General features: G+C 42.8%; 1 protein-coding gene across 1 annotated transcript in view; it reads left to right on the top strand.

Moving 5' to 3' along the window:
- Positions 1 to 13906, top strand: part of KNSTRN (kinetochore localized astrin (SPAG5) binding protein) — a 57203-nt gene extending 43297 nt beyond the window's left edge. The window contains exons 7-9 of the mRNA XM_075844840.1: positions 176 to 225; positions 10839 to 10913; positions 13671 to 13906. Of these exons, the coding sequence (XP_075700955.1) occupies positions 176 to 225; positions 10839 to 10913; positions 13671 to 13802 (257 nt within the window). The 3' untranslated portion in view covers positions 13803 to 13906. The remainder of the gene's footprint in view (positions 1 to 175; positions 226 to 10838; positions 10914 to 13670) is intronic.
- The last annotated feature ends 4868 nt before the right edge of the window (positions 13907 to 18774 follow it).

The raw sequence follows: 18774 nt of genomic DNA, 5'->3' as shown, positions 1-18774 counted from the left end.
AATCAAGAGCTGTTTTTCCTTGAAAACGGCTCTATTTTCAGACCTTTTTGATCTTGTGTGCATGCGCACATACTCTTATATTTCAAACTCAAAACTTGTGCACTTCTGCTCTAGATTTTTTTGCTGTTATTTTGTTTTTTTTGTATATTTTATTTTATTTTTTCTTTTGTTTCAGGAGAACATATCACAGCTGCTGATGAGACCAGCAAAGTAAAAGAGACCAAGGTGAGTAAGACTTAGGCCTCATTTACACGAACGTGATATACGTCCGTGAGACTCGCGTGCTTTTCACGCGGGTCGCACGGACCTATACAAGTCTATGGGGGCATGCAGACAGTCCGTGAGTTTTGCTCAGCGTGAGTGCGCTGAAAAAAACTCACGACATGTTCTAAAAATCTGCGGTTTTCGCGCATCACGCACCCATTGAAGTCAATGGGTGCGTGAAAACCACGACGGTCGCACGGAAGCACTTCCGTGCGAACTGCGTGATTCGCGCAAGAGCTGTCAAACTGAATGTATACAGAAAAGCACCACGTGCTTTTCTGTTTACAAACATCCGAACGGAGTGTCTTAGAGATGACCGAACCGAACTTCACCGGGTTCGGCCGAACTCGTTTTGACCGAACCCGGCAGGAGACAGTCACTGTCCAGGGTGCTGAAAGAGTTAAACTGTTTCAGCACCCTAGACAGTGACTTTCGATCCTAATATACGTGAACGTGTAAAAAAAAAGTTCTGACTTACCGATAACTCCCGGCTTCTTCCTCCAGTCTGACCTCCCGGGATGACAATTCAGTCCAAGTGACAGCTGCAGCCAAGCACAGGCTGCAGCGGTCACATGGACTGCCGCGTCATCCAGGGAGGTGGGGCCAGATGTCAAGAGAGGCGCGTCACCAAGGACGCGTCACCAAGGCAACGGCCGGGAAGTTCTCGGTAAGTACGAACCTCCTTTTTTTTTTTTTTTTTTTTTTTTTTAAACAGGTTACTCGATATGGTGATCGGAATTCACTGTCGAGGGTGCTGAAAGAGTTACTGCCGATCAGTTAACTCTTTCAGCACCATGGACAGTGACTGACGTCAGCTAGCCTCATCTCTATGATGGCGGCTGTGCGAAAATCACGCAGCCGCGCATCATACACCGATGACACACGGAGCTGTCAAGTGCCTTTTGCGCACGCAAAACGCTGCGTTTTTTTGCCTGCGCAAAACGCACACGCTCGTGTAAATGAGGCCTAAGGATACAACTCCAGCAGAAGATATTTAATGAAGCGGGGGGGGGGGGGGGGGAATACTTATGCCAAATGCTCAGTGTTTATGTTGTATTGGAATAACTGTTATTTAACCCCTTCCCTCTTTGGCCACTTTTGACCTTCCTGACCGAGCCTCATTTTTCAAATCAGACATGTTTCACTTTATGGTAATAACTCCGGAATGCTTTCACCTATCCAAGCGATTCTGAGATTGTTTTCTCGTGACACATTGGACTTTAAGTTACTGGCAAAATTTGCTCGATATGTTCAGTATTTAATTGTGAAAAACACCAAAATTTTGCGAAAAATTAGCATTTTTCTCAATTTAAATGTATCTGCTTGTAAGACAGGCAGTTATACCACACAAAATTGTTGCTAATTAAAGAGGCTCTGTCACCAGATTTTGCAACCCCTATCTGCTATTGCAGCAGATAGGCGCTGCAATGTAGATTACAGTAACGTTTTTATTTTTAAAAAACGAGCATTTTTGGCCAAGTTATGACCATTTTCGTATTTATGCAAATGAGGCTTGCAAAAGTACAACTGGGCGTGTTGAAAAGTAAAAGTACAACTGGGCGTGTATTATGTGCGTACATCGGGGCGTGTTTACTACTTTTACTAGCTGGGCGTTGTGTATAGAAGTGTCATCCACTTCTCTTCACAACGCCCAGCTTCTGGCAGTGAAGCACTGTGACGTCACTCACAGGTCCTGCATCGTGTCGGCACCAGAGGCTACAGATGATTCTGCAGCAGCATCGGCGTTTGCAGGTAAGTCGATGTAGCTACTTACCTGCAAATGCTGATGCTGCTGCAGAATCAACTGTAGCCTCTGGTGCCGACACGATGCAGGACCTGTGAGTGACGTCACAGATCTGCACTGCCAGAAGCTGGGCGTTGTGAAGAGAAGTGGATGATACTTCTCATCAGAATGCCCAGCTAGTAAAAGTAGTAAACACGCCCCGATGTACGCACATAATACACGCCCAGTTGTACTTTTACTTTTCAACACGCCCAGTTGTACTTTTGCAAGCCTCATTTGCATAAATACGAAAATGGTCATAACTTGGCCAAAAATGCTCGTTTTTTAAAAATAAAAACGTTACTGTAATCAACATTGCAGCGCCTATCTGCTGCAATAGCAGATAGGGGCTGCAAAATCTGGTGACAGAGCCTCTTTAAGAATCACCCATATGTCTACTTTAGATTGGTATCGTTTTTTGAACATCCTTTTATTTTTCTATGACCTCACAAGGCTTAGAACTTTAGCAGCAATTTCTCACATTTTCAAGAAAATTTCAAAAGGCCATTTTAACAGGGGCCAGTTCTGTTGTGAAGTGGCTTTGAGGGCCTCACATATTAGAAACCCCCAAAAAGTCACCCCATTTTAAAAACTTCACCCCTCAAAGTATTCAAAACAGCATTTAGAAAATGTCTTAACCCTTTACACATTTCACAGGAATTAAAGCAAAGTAGAGGTGAAATGTACAAATTTCATATTTTTTTGCAGAAATTTTTAATACAATTTTAGGTTTTACCAGAGAAATGCAACTCAATATTTGTTGCCCAGTTTCTGCAGTTTTAGGAAATATCCCACATGTGGCTGTAGCGTGCTACTGGACTGAAGCACCGGCCTCAGAAGCAAAGGAGCACCTAGTGGATTTTGGGGCCTTATTTTTGTTAGCATAAATTTTAGGCATCATGTCAGATTTGAAGGGCTCTTGCGGTGCCAAAACAGTGGAAATCTCCCAAAAGTGACCCCATCTGGGAAACTACACACCTCAAGGAAATTATCTAGGGGTACAGTGAGCATTTTGACCACACAGGTTTTTTACAGAAATTATTGGAAGTAGGCCGTGAAAATTAAAATCGACATTTTTTTCAAAGAAAATGTAGGTTTAGCGATTTTTTTTTTTTTTTTTTTTTTTTTTTTTTTTCTCATTTCCACAAGGACTAAAGGAGAAAAAGCACCATAAAATTTGTAAAGCAATTTCTCCCGAGTAAAACAATACCCCACATGTGGTAATAAACAATTGTTTGGAGACACGGCAGGGCTTAGAAGGGAAAGAGCGCTATTTGGCTTTTGGAGCTCAAATTTAGCAGGAATGGTTTGCGGAGGCCATGTCACATTTACAAAGCCCCTGAGGGGACAAAACAGTGGAAACCCCCCACAAGTGACCCCATTTCGGAAACTACACCCATTGAGGAAATTATCTAGGGGTATAGTGAGTGTTTGGCCCCCACAGGTTTTCTGCAAAAATTATTGGAAGTAGGCCCTGAAAATGACAATCTAAATTTTTTTCAAAGAAAATGTAGGTTTAGCTAATTTTTTATAATTTCCACAAGGACTGAAGGAGAAAAAGCACCACAAAATTTGTAAAGCAATTTCTCCCGAGTAAAACAATGCCCCACATGTGGTAATAAACGGCTGTTTGGAGACACGGCGGGGCTTAGAAAGGAAAGAGCGCGATTTGGCTTTTGGAGATCACATTAAGCAGGAATGGTTTGCGGAGGCCATGTCACATTTGCAAAGCCCCTGAGGGGAAAAAACAATGAAAACGCCCAAAAAGTGACACCATTTAGGGAACTACACCTCTTGAGGAATTCATCTAGGGGTGTAGTGAGCATTTTGACCCCACAGATGTTTCATAGACTTTATTAGAATTGGGCAGTGAAAATAAAAACAATCCTTTTTCTTCAATAAGACGTAGCTTTAGCTCAAATTTTTTCAACAAATAAAGGAAAAAAAAGAACCCAACATTTGTAAAGCAATTTCTCCCGAGTACGGCAATACCCCATATGTGGTCATAAACTGCTGTTTGGGCACACGGCAGGGCTCAGAAGGGAAGGACCGCCATTTGGAGTGCAGATGTTGCTGGATTGGTTTCTGGGCGCCTGTGGGCCCAAAACAGTGGAAACCCCCCAGAAGTGACCCAATTTTGGAAACTATACCCCTCAATGCATTTACCTAGGGGTGTAGTAAGCATTTTAACCCTGCAGGTGATTGGCAGAAATTGGTGTGCACTCGATGTTGCAGAGTGAAAATGGGATTTTTTTCCGTAGATTTGCCAATATGTGGTGCCCGGCTTCTGCCACCATAACAAGACAGCTCTCTAATTATTATGCTGGGTTTCCTGGTTTTAGAAACACCCTACATGTGGCCCTAATCTCTTGCCTGGACAGTCGACCAGGCTCAGGAGTGAAAGCGTACCATGTCAAATTGAGGCCTAATTTGGCGATTTACAAAGTATTGGTTCACAACTGCAGAGGCTCTGATGTGAAATAATAAAAATAAACCCCTGAGAAGTGACCCCATTTGGAAACTGCACCCCTCAAGGCATTTATTAAGGGGTGTAGTGAGCATTTTCACCCCACAGATCTTTTCCATAAATGAATGTGCTGTGGATGGTGCAAATTCAAAATTTATATTTTTCTCTAGATATGCCATTCAGTGGCAAATATGTCGTGCCCAGCTTATGCCACTGGAGACACACACCCCAAAAATTGTTAAAAGGGTTCTCCCGGGTATGACGGTGCCATATATGTGGAAGGAAACTGCTGTTTGGGGACGCTGTAGGGTTCAGATGGGAGGAAATGCCATTTGGCTTTTGGAGCGTGGATTTTGCTTGGTAGTAGTTTTGTTTGGAGTCTTACTGGTGTTTCCGTTTATAATGTAGGGCATATGTAAGCCGGGCGGAGTATATAAGGGGCATAGTCAGGTGGTATAATAATGGGGTAAAAAAAAACAATAAAATGATCCATAGATGTGTGTTACGCTGTGAAGCAATCCTTTCTGCACAGGCCGGTGTCGCACTGATATATGGCGTCCTTTATTATCCCCCTTTTGATCCACACTCCGCACCTTTGCAGTTTGGGGAATTTTGCTGGGAAGTGTTGTCCTGGTATAATACGGGCACCGTCGCTTCCAACGGATATGTTTGGGCTCTCCCTTTCCTAGTTCCCTAATTTTAGGTCCTTGATAAATCGCCTCTTCAAACAGAAGAAATGTTCCCCTCGGGCACAACTGCATATTTTTTTATTTCTTGACTTATTGGTGCCATAACTAATTTTATTTTTCATAGATGTAGTGGTATGAGGGCTGGTTTGTTGCGGGACGAGCTGTAGTTATTATTGGTACCATTTTGGGGTACATGCGACTTTTTGATCACCTTCTTATCCTATTTTTTGTTATGCCAGGTAAACAAAAAAACGCAGTTCTGACACAGCTTTTTTCGGGTTTTTTCTACAGCGTTCACCAAGCGTTATAAATTACATGTTAACTTTATTCTGCGGGTCAGTACGATTCCGGCGATACCAAATTTATAGAACTTTTTCATGTGTTACAACTTAAAAAGAATGTGTTTTTTCTGTCGCCAAGTTGTGAGAACCATAACTTTTTAATTTTTTTGTCGATGGCGGTGTATGAGGGCTTGTTTTTTTGCGGGACAAGCTATAGTTTTTATAGGTACCATTTTTGGATACGTGCGACTTTTTGATCACTTTTTATTCTAATATTTGTAGGGCAAAGTGACCAAAAAACAGAAACTCTAATGTTTTTTACGGTTTTTTTTACGCTGTTCACCGCGTGCAATAAATAATATAATATTTTGATACCGCCGGTCGTGGCGATACCAAATACATATGGTTTATTATTTTTCAATAATAAAGGACTTGATAAGAGTAAAAGGGGGATTGCGTTTTATTTGATTACTTGAAACTTTTATTGTTTTCAAACTTATTTTTTGCACTTTTTTTTTTATACTTTTTTTACACTTTTTCTCAAGTTCCACTAGGGGACTTGAAGGTCCAACGGTCGGATTTTTTATTTTCTAATACATTGCACTACCTACGTAGTGCAATGTATTAGATCTGTCAGTCATTCACTGACAGCAAGCCGATTTAGGCTTCGCCTCCCGGCGGGGCCTAAATCGGCTTCCGTAATGGCAGAGCAGGAGACCATTGTGTCTCCTGTTGCCATAACAGCAGTCGCCAGTCCTGATTGCCTGTCAGGGCTGGCGATCTGTTAGTAACCGCTACGATGCAGCAATCGCTTTCGATTGCTGCATCGAAGGGGTTAATGGCAGGGATCAGAGCTAGCTCCGGTTCCTGCCGTTACAGGTGGATGTCAGCTGTACAGTACAGCTGACTTCCACCGCTGATGACGCCGGATCAGCTCCTGACCCGGCGCCATCTTGCCGGCAGCTACGGAAGCCAATCAGGCTCCACCGCCGGGCGGATCTTGACCGGCTTCGGTGCTAGGCAGACCGGGAGGCCAGTATTAGGCCTCCGGTTGCCATTGCAGCCACCGGAACCCCGGCAATTTCATTGCTGGGGTTCCGATGTGCTGCAAACACCTTAAGTGCAGCGATCGCGTTTGGGCGCTGCACTTAAGGGGTTAATGGCGGGGATCGAAGCTAATTTCGGTCCCCGCCGTTACAGCCGGATGTCAGCTGTAAGATACAGCTGAGATCCGGTGATGGAAGGCACCGGCTCAGCTTCTGAGCCGGTCCCAAACATTCGGGCGTATGGGTACGTCAAGATGCGGGAAGTCAATGCTTTCCAAGACGTACCTATACGGCAAATGTCGGGAAGGGGTTAAGAATGGGCATTCAGAACTGGTTTATTTTTTTGTCTTGGCTAGATAGCTCTTCCCTTATACCTATAATTCACTTCTAAGCAGGCAGTGGCAGGGCAAAAACATAGCCCAAAACATTTCAAATGTCTGACAGGTTATTTAAAAATGTTGTGTGGAGCTACTTATCATGAATACCTGCAGCCACATATAAACACTGACTACAGCAGGGGTCTCGAACTCGGCCGAGTAAATGGGCCGCACATATAAAATATTTGAAGTTGACGGGCGGCATTACTTTCAAATTTTATACAATACTAAATGGTTCATTGGTTATATAAACTATTATCCTGCTACGTTGCCATAACGCCCTGCTACGTTGCCATGGCTAGGTATAAACTTACCGGAAATTAATTTTTAATTATTAATTAAATTAACAAACCAGTTTAAGTGTCGCTAAATGCAGTCTGGCTGCTCACTTGGCAGCGTTTGGCAGACCCCAAAATTTCCAGATTGGGCAGCCACTTTTTTAGATGTCACAGTATTTTTGTTGCCGCAGGAGATAAGCTGTTGCCAAAGGGGTCTGGCAGCGACTTCTTTACAGTGTCTTAGCGCACAAGGACGTACAGTTACTGAGTGGGTCCCGGTGCACACTGTCGGCGAGAGTGTGCACCGGGAACCGGGAGGTCAGCTGTCGCCGACAGCTGACACTCCACTCTTGCCGACCAGCGGTCCTTTGCCGCTGGTTTTGGCGAATTAACCACTTAATTGCGGGTGCAATCGCCAAATTTTGGGGGTTTCTAACATATCGGCAGACCCCGGTCCGAAATCGCGGGGTTTGCCGATAGTATGGCAAACACGGAAGCCAAACAATGGCTTCCGTGTCTGCCATGGACGGAAGCCCATCAGGACCAACCTTCGGCTGCTCCTGATAGGCTTCCTGTCAGAGTGACAGGAAGTCACTGTGTCGTTCCCGATGCACACTGTCGGCGACACTGCATCGGGAATTTGGAGATCAGCTGTCCCCGACAGCTGACACTCCAGTGTTGCCGATCAGCGGCTCATAGCCGCTGATTTCGGCAATTAACCCGTTACATGCGGGGCTCGATTTGTAATCTCCGCATGTAGGGGGTTTGTAGCACATCAACAGCCCCCATTCAATCGTGGGGGCTGCTGATGCTTGTGATGGCATCCGGAAACCAGGCAACGGCCTCTGGGTCTGCCATGTATGGAAGCCTATGAGTATCATAACCTCGTAGACTAACTGTCAGAGTGACTGTGACGTCACACTGACAGTTGGAATACATTACACTACCTAGGTAGTGTAATGTATTCTAGCAGCGATCAGAGCTGCAGGTCAAAAAAAGAAAGTGTAAAAAAGTTAATAAAAATGTTTTATAAAAGGGTAAAAATAAGTTTTTGTTTTCCTATAATAAGTCCTTTATTATAGGGAAAAAATGAAAACATTAAAAAAAAAAAAAAAGGTACACATATTTGGTATCACCGTGTTCGTAACGACCCAAACTATGAAACTATAATGTTCATTTTTCCGCACGGTGAACGATGCAAACAAAATAAACGGAAAACTGTCAGCATCGCTATTTTTTGGTCACCACCCCTCCCAAGATATAGAATAAAAACTGATCAAAAAGTCGCATTTACCCCAAAATGGTACCAATAAAAACTACAACCAGTCCCGCAAAAAACAAGACCTGGTATCGGTGTAATCGTATCGACCGGCAGAATAAAGTAAAACGTAATTTATTGTGCACGGTGAACGCTGTAAGAAATAAAGAATTTAAAGCGCCGAAATTGTTGTTTTTTGGTCACCTTAGCTCTAAAAAAGACCCTGTGGGGTCAAAATGCTCACTATACCCCTAGAAAAATGCCTTGAGGGGTGTAGTTTCCAAAATGGGGTCACTTTTGGGGGGGTTTCGACTGTTTAGGTACCACAAGACCTCCTCAAACCTGACAAGGTGCCTAAAAAAATATATTCTAAAAAAAAGGAGGCCCAAAATCCACTAGCTGCTCCTTTGCATCTGAGGCCGGTGCTTCAGTCCATTAGCACACTAAGGCCACATATGGGATATTTCTAAAATCTGCAGAATCTGGCTAATAAATATTGAGTTGCGTTTCTCTGGTAAAACCTTCTGTTACAGATTTTTTTTGCTTTAATTCCTGTGAAACGCCTAAAGGTTAAAAATACTTTCTGAATGTGGTTTTGAATACTTTGAGGGGTGCAGTTTTCAAAATGGGGTGATTTATGGGGACTTTCTAATATATAAGGCCCTCAAAGCCACTACTGAACTAGTCCCTGAAAAAATGGCCTATTGACATTTTCTTGAAAATATGAGAAATTGCTGCTAAAGTTCTAAGCCTTGTAACGTCCTAGAAAAATAAAAGTACGTGAAAAAAAATGATGCAAACATAAAGTAGACATATGGGGGATGTTTACTAGTAACTATTTTGTGTGGTATTACTATCTGTTTTACAAGCAAACACATTTAAATTTAGGAAAATGGTAATTTTTGCACATTTTTGCTAAAATTTGACGTTTTTCACAAATAAATATTGAATTTACCAAATTTTTTCACTAACAAAGTACAACATGTCACGAGAAAAGAGTCTCAGAATCGCTTGGGTAGGTAAAAGCGTTCCGGAGTTATTACCACATAAAGTGACACATGTCAGATTTGAAAAAATCATCTGTGTCCACAAGGCCAAAACAGGCTGTGTCCTAAAGGGGTTAAGGGTGCACTAGAAAAAATATATATGGGATGCACACCTAGGTTGACGGTGTGGTGCAAAAGGGTTATTGAAGTCCCAATGTATATAATCCCTGGTAGACGTCCATATACGATTCTTTACTACATTTTAAGCGAGTGTGATAAAGGCAGTGGATTGGCCGAAACGTCATTAAGTCCCTTCAACTCATGTATTCATATAAAAACGCTGATTACATTTGGAATATGATATACGGCTTTGTGAAAAAATAAATCTATTCAAACTTGCAATATATTTTCTTGTGAGTTCTGGGGTATTTGTTACTATATACCTTAAGGGTCCAGGCACACATGGTGTAGAATATTACACAGTAATAATTCTGCAGCAAAATTACTTTTGAGGACTTTGTGGCAGATTTTCTGCTTATTTGTTTTGCATATTTCAATGCAGCCTTTCAAATAGCATTGAAGTCTTTGATGAAATTCTGCACCCATAATCCGCAACATACTTTTTGCAGCGGTTTCTGTATTTCTGCAGCAGTAAAATTCGGCATGGACATCTGCAGGCAGCCAGAGTAGCAGATCGGTACGGGGCACAAACCATAAGTTTTTCCGCTGCAAATGTTGGTGCGGATTTGGGGCAATTACGCAACGAATCTGCAGCAACATTTGAATATTTGACGAGTAGTTCAGACGTTGCTGGAAACACAGCGGACTTGCCACAGATTTCAATTTTTGCATTGCAAAGGCTGAAATCCGCAGTGACATTCCGCTTCTTCTCCGCAACAGTCAGTGCATGCTGCGGACTGAAAATTCTGCACTGCAGCCTATGGTTCGCAGCGGAGTTTTCCGCAATGTCTGAACTAACTTGCCTAAAAATGTATTGAAACAAATGTAAAAAACGGCCGCTGTAGAATTCCACTGCGGACCATCCACAGCGGACTACCACAGCAATTCCGCCACGTCTGAACGTGCCCTAAGGCCGCATGCACATGACCATGTTTTGTGGCTGCAATTTATCCACATTATTGTGGACTCCTTTTCTAAGGACCCATGCACATGACCGTGATTTACACGGTCCGACTTTGCAGATTCACAAATACTGGTGAATTTTGGATCTGTGAGTCCTGATGTTACACAGATGCACAAGGGTCTTTTGCAATCCGATGGATCGCAATGGACCCAGGTTTTGCAGACCGCAAAACCAATGTGGTCATGTTCATGAGGCCTAAAAGTTGCCTCCTATGTTGTCTCTTTATAAATAAAGGCTATTGATAATACGGTTCTTAATCATTTAGGCTTTTACAGAGAATCTGTTAACAGAACTCAAGGTTTTTACTGTAGCAACCAAAGAACAAAAGAGACTAATTCAGGTATGTACTAAGTTGATTGTGAATATCTTATAGTACTAGATTTATCTAACCTTTATAATACACCAGGGGGTTGCAGACGTTGCTAGAACTATTAAATGTTTTTTGGTTTTGTTGTTTTTTTTTCCCTGATCGTGCAGACATGGCCCTACAGCTTGTGTTTGCAGTCTCCTTAGTTTTGGAGCTGGCTCTTAAAGAGGCTCTGTCACCAGATTCTCAAATCCCTATCTCCTATTGCATGTGATCGGCGCTGCAATGTAGATAACAGTAAGGTTTTTTTTTTTTTTATTTATTTTTTTTTTTTTAAACGTTCATTTTTGGCCAAGTTATGAGCTATTTTATTTTTATATATATGTATATGCAAATTAGGTTTTAAATAGACAACTGGGCGTGTATTGTGTTTTTAACTGGGCGTGTTTACTTGTTTTACTAACTGGGCATTGTGAATAGAAGTGTATGATGCTGACGAACCAGTGACCAATCAGCATCATGCACTCCTCTCCATTCATTTACACAGCAGCATCACGTTCTTACTAGAACGATGTGCAGCGACATACACAAGTGTCCTGATAATGAATACACATAACATCCAGCCTGGACGTCATGTGTATTCAGAATCCTGACACTTCTGAGTCTTTTCTGTGATTTCCAGCAAGGGAAACGAAATCTCGTTTACCTCGTAATCTCGCGAGATTACGCGTGGTTTGCCAGGAAAAGGAGGTGGTTGAATCTTCTAATCCTCCTACACTGTGCATTCGCTCAGAAAATGGCAGCACACCGTGTATGAGGATTAGATACAGTGGTAATCAGACAGTATAACACGAACATAATACACACATCACGGACACAAAAATGACTTACCTGCTGCCTCCGATCCTACTCCTCGCGTCTTCGCTGCCTGGAACATATGTCCGGAAGCCGCGGCCGGAAGTTATCTTGCTGTCCGGCCGCGGCTTCCGGTCCACATGAAAATGGCACCGGATGTCGCTCTGCCGAAGACTTTCCTTTTTGGACTGTGTGGGAGCGGCGCATGCGCCGTTCCCACACAGACTGAGTACACTATAGTGAATGGAACGGCTCCCATTCGCATGCTCTATGGGGATGTATGTGCCATATTCCATTTCTGATGCAAAAAAAAATGGCAGCCCCCATAGTGAAGTAAAAGAGAGAAATGTAAATACATTTATTTATTTGTGTTTTACTAAAAGCAAAAACATCCCCCAAAAAATTTTTTTTTGCGACACCATCCCTTTAAGGAAGCTTTGTCTCCACATTAGAAGTACCCTATCTTCTACATAATGTGATCGACGCTGTAACGTAGATTACAGCAGCGTTTTTATTTAGAAAAACGATCATCTTTGACGGAGTTATGACTTATTTTAGCTTTATGCTAATGACTTTCTTAATGCCCAACTTGGCGGTTTACTTTTTGACCAAGTGGGCGTTGTGGAGCTTATCTCCATTCATTTATTCTACACATAGTGATCTTACTAGATCACTATGTGCAGCCACATACACACTAACGTTACTCAAGTGTCCTGACAATCAATAGACATTACCTCCAGCCAGGACGGGATGTGTATTCCGAGTCCTGACACTTGTTTGTGGTTGATTTACAGCACTGCAGGTGTAGTCTCGCGCGATTAGGCTGTAAGCTGTCATTTACACCACGTGCTTTTCTGTTTACAAACATACAAACAAAGTGTCATAATGATGGCGGCTGCGCGAAAAGCATGCATCATACGCAGCTGACACACTGAGCTGTTAAGTGCCTTTTGCGCACGCAAAACTGGTTTGCGCGCGCAAAATGCACACGCTCAGGTAAATCCGCCCTAATAATCACACATGAGAATGTGGGGGGGGTAATACACCTGGATACTCCCACAACATCCCTGTGTATAACCTGCGTTTTAAAAGTAAATGCAAGATTGTATTTAAGAGGCAGATAGGCCGGGTTCACACGTGCTGGATATGCTTCATAAAACTACGCAGTGTATCCGATATAGAACCCGCAGCACATTCCGTGCGAAAAACTCCACCACATTGTGGTGCAGTTTTTCGGGTGGAATTTCCACTGCGGAAAGCAGCGCTAGAAAACAAACTTTCATTCTTACCCTTGTCTTGACCGTAACGACGCATCCCTGACGTCCTGCAGCCCAGCCTCCTGGGATGACACTTCATCCCATGTGACCACTGCAGCAACTTTATTTTTATTTTCCTCCTCCTGCGGAATCGCAGCTTTTCACTGCAAACATAGCAACATCTGCTATTTGTTGCGGCTTTTACCTCCCCATTGAATTCAATGGGAATAACCTGCAACGGTTCCGCAACATAAATTCACATGCTGCAGATTATAAATTGCCCAGCAGTGAGTTGTTTTTTTTTAAACTGCTTTATTTTTTACGCAGCGTGTGGATTAGATTTGTACGGATCTACTCCACTTTGCTGCTACAGTAATACGCTGTGTATTTTCCGCGATGAAATCGGTTGTGGAAAATCGGCAGTATTTACGCTACATGTGAACCCGGCCATATAAGATCTGCGATGAAGATTAGATAAACGCCCCTTTAGTAAAACTTAGTATTGAAGACCGATTAGACCTCGAGGACAGGGCCCTTTTTCTCCTTCAAGCCTGTTCATGTTCGGTATAGCAGACTGACAGAATTACAAGTGTCCCCTTTTGCTCTATTCATTCCTAGGTTACCTTCTCTTTGGTTGGTCAGATTAATGTCTCGCATGAAATGTTTTTTCTTTTACCAGACTATGACGGCAAAGTGGAACGAGGCAGAGGAAAGCCGGAATCTGTTTCTCCGGGAGCAGGAAGCTTTTCAGAGCGATTTGGAGCGGTTTCAATTATCCCTTGAGCGTGCCGAGAAATGGCTGGACTTCTAGTTATTGCGTGATTCACAACAGTATTTGGACAAACATCTGACGAGCCACATGTCAATATAGAAGATAGAATAAAATGGAACCTGTCTAGTTTTGTAGCCACTAAAGCAGCAGCATGTCATTATTCAGCTGGGGTTTAGCGTTTAAAAATGCCCACATCAAAAACCAGCCATTTCCCTATCACCCTATGACAACACCCCCTGGAGGAGTTCTCCGCATACTTTCTTTAAGCACTATAGACTTTTAGAACTGAGGATCTGTCCTTTGGGAGGAAAGTTTTGCAGGCAGTGGCGGACCCAGCCTAGATTATCTAGTCTAACCTCGAGGGGTGCTGTCATAGGTCAATAGGGAAAATCAAGGTTTGTTTCCTGTCCAGTGGAGGAGGATTAAAGAAAGTATGTGGGAAAATCCTCTAGGGGGTGCTGCCATGAGCGCAAGAAAAACTGATTACCATTAAGTTCTCTTGCTCGTTATTGTATTGTGCAAAACCTAAAACTATATACATATGGTGTTGCCATAATCTTATCGAGCCATAGAATAAAGTAAAAGTGTGTGTGTGTGTGTGTGTGTGTGTCCCCCCCCCCTCTGGAAATAAATGTATAGGTGCCAAGCAAGTCGTCCCGATCCAAGGACAAAGCAGTATTCAAAAATAGAAATCTTGCAGCACTCCAAATGTGAAGAAATAGTTGTTTATTCAGCCAACAAACAGCGATGTTTCTGTCAAACAATAAGACCTTTATCAAGCATGGTGACACACTGAGTTATTTGAATTACTATAATACCGCTAGGTTTAAAATTTGAGATATTTCGCCACGTGCTTATTTCAACAATCCAGCTTTCCAGTTTAAGTGTCGCTAAATGCAGATGCTGCCGCAGTGTGCCCTCCGCAGATGCTGCCGCAGTGTGCCCTCCGCAGATGCTGCCGCAGTGTGCCCTCCGCAGCTTGCCTAGAGCTGGCGTCCCGGAGCAGAGCCGCTTCTGGCACTCTGCCTGGGATTCCAGCTCTGCTCCTGACATCACTGGGACTCCTGCTCTGGGGAAGCCCCTGACATTGTCGATGTATGGACAGCGATGTCAGAGGCTTCCCCAGAGTCCCGGAGCAGAGCCGATAATAGATCTCTGCCCGGGACTCAGCTCTGGGGAAGATCCTGACACACTGTCCACATATGGGCAGCGATGTCAGGGAATTCCACAGAGTCCCGGAGCAGAGCCGACACCAGCGCTCTGCTCGGGACTCCGGCTCTGGGGAAGCCCCAGACATCGCTGTTCATATGTGGACAGCGATGTCGGGGAATTCCAGAGTCTCGGAGCAGAGCCGATACTAGCGGCTCTGTGTCCCGCGGGCCGCAGATGATAGCCCCAGGGGCCGCATGCGGGCCGCGTGCTTGAGACCCCTGCTTTACACATCCTCAAACTGAAAACTTACAATATCAGACATACATTTACTTGTGATTCTGATTGGGTTGTCTATGCGCTATGGTGCCCTTGTCAATTAGTATATGTAGGTGAAATTACCTGTACTTTTAAAACTCGTCTAAATAATCACAGATTTTCAATTAGGAAGAGAAAAATGGATTTGTCTGTTGCGCAACACTTTTCTGAGAAAGGACACACTGAGAGAGACCTAAAGTTCATGATCCTCGATCACATCCCACCACTACACAATGGTGGTGACAGACATATGGCATTACATAAAAGGGAACTGAGATGGATATTCACTGAATACATTGAGACATAATGGACTCAATGTAGAGTTCAATGTAGATAGGATTACGATGTAACACTTTGTCCCCCTTTCTTCCCCATGAATTCTTGTATATAGGTCCTCATTGGTCATTTTTTTCGGTGACATGTTTTAATTATATTACTTTTTATAAGTATTTTCTTGATATTAATACATTTTGTTTTGTATCATTCTAGACCCCAGCAGAACTTCAGGACCATTCCGTTATGTACACCAATAATAGCATCATCATTCTTTTAAATGTATACGCCAAATTGGTTGCTGTAGGTTTGTTTAGTCCCAACCTATACAATAAAGATAATTTTGTTCATATATTGCTTATTTCTTGTCTCTAATGGTGACAATCAGTTAGGTGATATTGGGTTGATTACCCAGGTACAAACCTTTTTATTAATATAAATATCAGTATTTTGGATTTGTTACTGCATCGATATATATAGGTCCGATACACGTTTGCGATCTTTTGGACTTCCCATATGCATGAAAATGTAATTGGATTAATCCTATAGATCCTGGGGACTGGAATCCTTTGACCACGAAAGTGTGGCCAGGGATCTAGTATACCCGCTCGTGGACCTTTTTAGGTGCTCTTTGTCAGTCAACATATATGAATGGTTAGATATGTCTTTATGTATCGCTATATCAACACTGATTGTCCCTATGAGCATATTTTAGATTAAGTTATGATCTTTTTCTTGGTTGGGACTACACATTATACCATCAATAATTGCGCTACAATTCTTACCTCTTTAATGAGACAGAGTTCAGTGATTGGTTGTTGCCTGACAACGGTGGATTCTCTGCAAGCGAGGTGCACGGGGCGGAGAACACGTTGTCGTCATTACGCTCTTGAAGCATCCTGTTGCATAGCGACGTAAGACTTCCGGTCTCTCAACCGGATGTCAGCAACACATATACACACCCACATATTTTGAATACTACGTATTGTGGAAAGATCATCGGGATACACACAACCTGAGGGTGATTTGCATTTAGAAGGTCCTGAAGCTCTGATTGGTGAGAGGAACTATCATGATTAGTTCTGACAACTGTTGTATATGTGATTATGTTATAATCATGTAATTTTGATTATTTGTTATGCTGTATTGTTTAATATATATGTATATGCACTTTCACTTTATGTATCAACTTTTTGATTGTATTTGATACCGCATAAACACATAGATACAATGTATTTTTTGCACTATGCACTTTATTTGTATTTTAATGAGATCAATTATGTAAATGCTTTCTTGCTCTATATAAACTGTTATCACTCAGTGTGTCACCATGCTTGATAAAGGTCCTATTGTACAGAAACATCTGTTGGCTGAATAAACCACAATTTTTTTCACATCTGGAGTGCTGCAAGATTTCTATTTTTGTATACTGCTTTGTCCTTGGCACCTATGCATTTATTTCCAGAGTGCTGCTGCTTTTTGCTGTGCGTGTGTGTATTTTTTTATATATATATATATATATATATATATATATATATATATATATATACACACACACACACACACACACACACACACACACACACACACACATATACACCACTATTTTTTCACATTTGGAGTGCTGCAAGATTTTTATATATATATATATATATATATATATATATATATATATATATATATAATAACGCGCACACACACGGATGCATTTACATATATACAAATGAAACACATACATATATCCACATTACACATGAGGAAACATTACTCACCTGGTATATCCCTGCCGCTCCGGTGATTTTGCCACTCATTTTAGCTGTCCTGCAGTGATAACATTTCAGCTTCACACATGTGACCGCTGCATCAATGCTGAGGCCAGTGGCTGGCTATAGCAATCGTGTAGGTAGTTATCATGTCATCACTGCATGACAGCAGACACATGCCTGCTAAACCTCTGAAGCAGAGGTGGATATATCAAGCGAGTAATTATTATTTTATCAAATTCTATTCCTTCAGTAAATTTTTATTTTGTCTCAGAAAATGCCACTGTCTTGGCTATTCCAGGAGCGGAATCCCTGGCCAGACCATTGCCCACCCCCTGGCTGGGGGATTTCAGCACCTTAAAGCCCTAAGTCACTGTCCATATATGTACAGTGACGTCAGGGTCTTCCTCTAGAAGCGAAATGCCTGTCCAAAGCTTTGGCGTTGCTCTGGCCGGGGAGTATCTCATTACAAAGCCCTTACATCCCTCCATATATGAACATTGACATCAAGGTCTTTTTCGAGACGGGCGTACCCGGCTAGAGCGCTTTCTGTAAAGAACTTGGTTAGAGCATTTCCGATGCTCTGGCTGAGAATTCCTGCATCTTAAAGTCCCCACCATCACTGTTTATATATGGACAGTGACGTCAGGGGCTTGCATTACATGGCACTTACCATCACACTCCATATAAATGAACAGTGACATCAAGGTCTTTCTCAAGACAGGAGTCCTTGACCTGACCGTTTGCTGTAAAGCACTTGGTTAGGGGGTTAGGGTTTATGGGATAGGGCTTTTTCAAGAGTGGAATCCCTGGCCAGAGCATTGCCTGGGATTCTCGCATTACAAAGCACTTGACACCACTCTCCATATATGAATAGTGACGTCAAGTTCTTTCTCAAGCCAAGAGTCCACGGCCAGAGCGCTTGCTGTGAAGCTCTCGATTAGGGGATGGAGGGTTGGGGTTATAGTTAGGGGGTTAGGAATAGGGTTGGGGTTAGGAACAGGGTTAAGGTTAGGGGGTTAGGAATAGGGTTAAGGTTAGGGGGTTAGGAATAGGGTTAAGGTTGGGGTGCTAGGGTTAAGGGGTTTTGGTTCTAGGGTTAGGATTTAGTGGTTAGGGTCAGAAATAGGGTTAGGGTGTTAGGTCTTGGGGTTTAGGATTGGGGTTAGAGTTAGGTTAGGGTAAGAGGGCTAGATTTAATGTTAGTGTTAGGGTTTTTCCAGGAGCAGAATCCCCAGCCATAGTGTTGTTGACACTCTTGCTGAGGCATCTTAACGCCCCTGCCGTCACTGTCCATTTATGGACATTGACTTCAGGTGCCCACTCTAGGAGTGGACTCCCCGGCCAGAGTGGTGCCGACGCTCTGTCAAGGGATTCGCGCATTACAGAGCCCTAAACGTTACTCCATATATCAACAGGGATGCCAAAGTCTTTCTCAAAACAGGAGTCCCCGGCCAGAGTACTTGCTGTAAAGTTGTTTTTTAGGGGTTAGGGTTAGAGCTTTTCCA

This window comes from Rhinoderma darwinii, chromosome 12, assembly GCF_050947455.1.
Source record: "Rhinoderma darwinii isolate aRhiDar2 chromosome 12, aRhiDar2.hap1, whole genome shotgun sequence".
NCBI classification, from domain to species: domain Eukaryota; kingdom Metazoa; phylum Chordata; class Amphibia; order Anura; family Rhinodermatidae; genus Rhinoderma; species Rhinoderma darwinii.
This window is presented reverse-complemented; position numbering and strand designations above follow the sequence as displayed.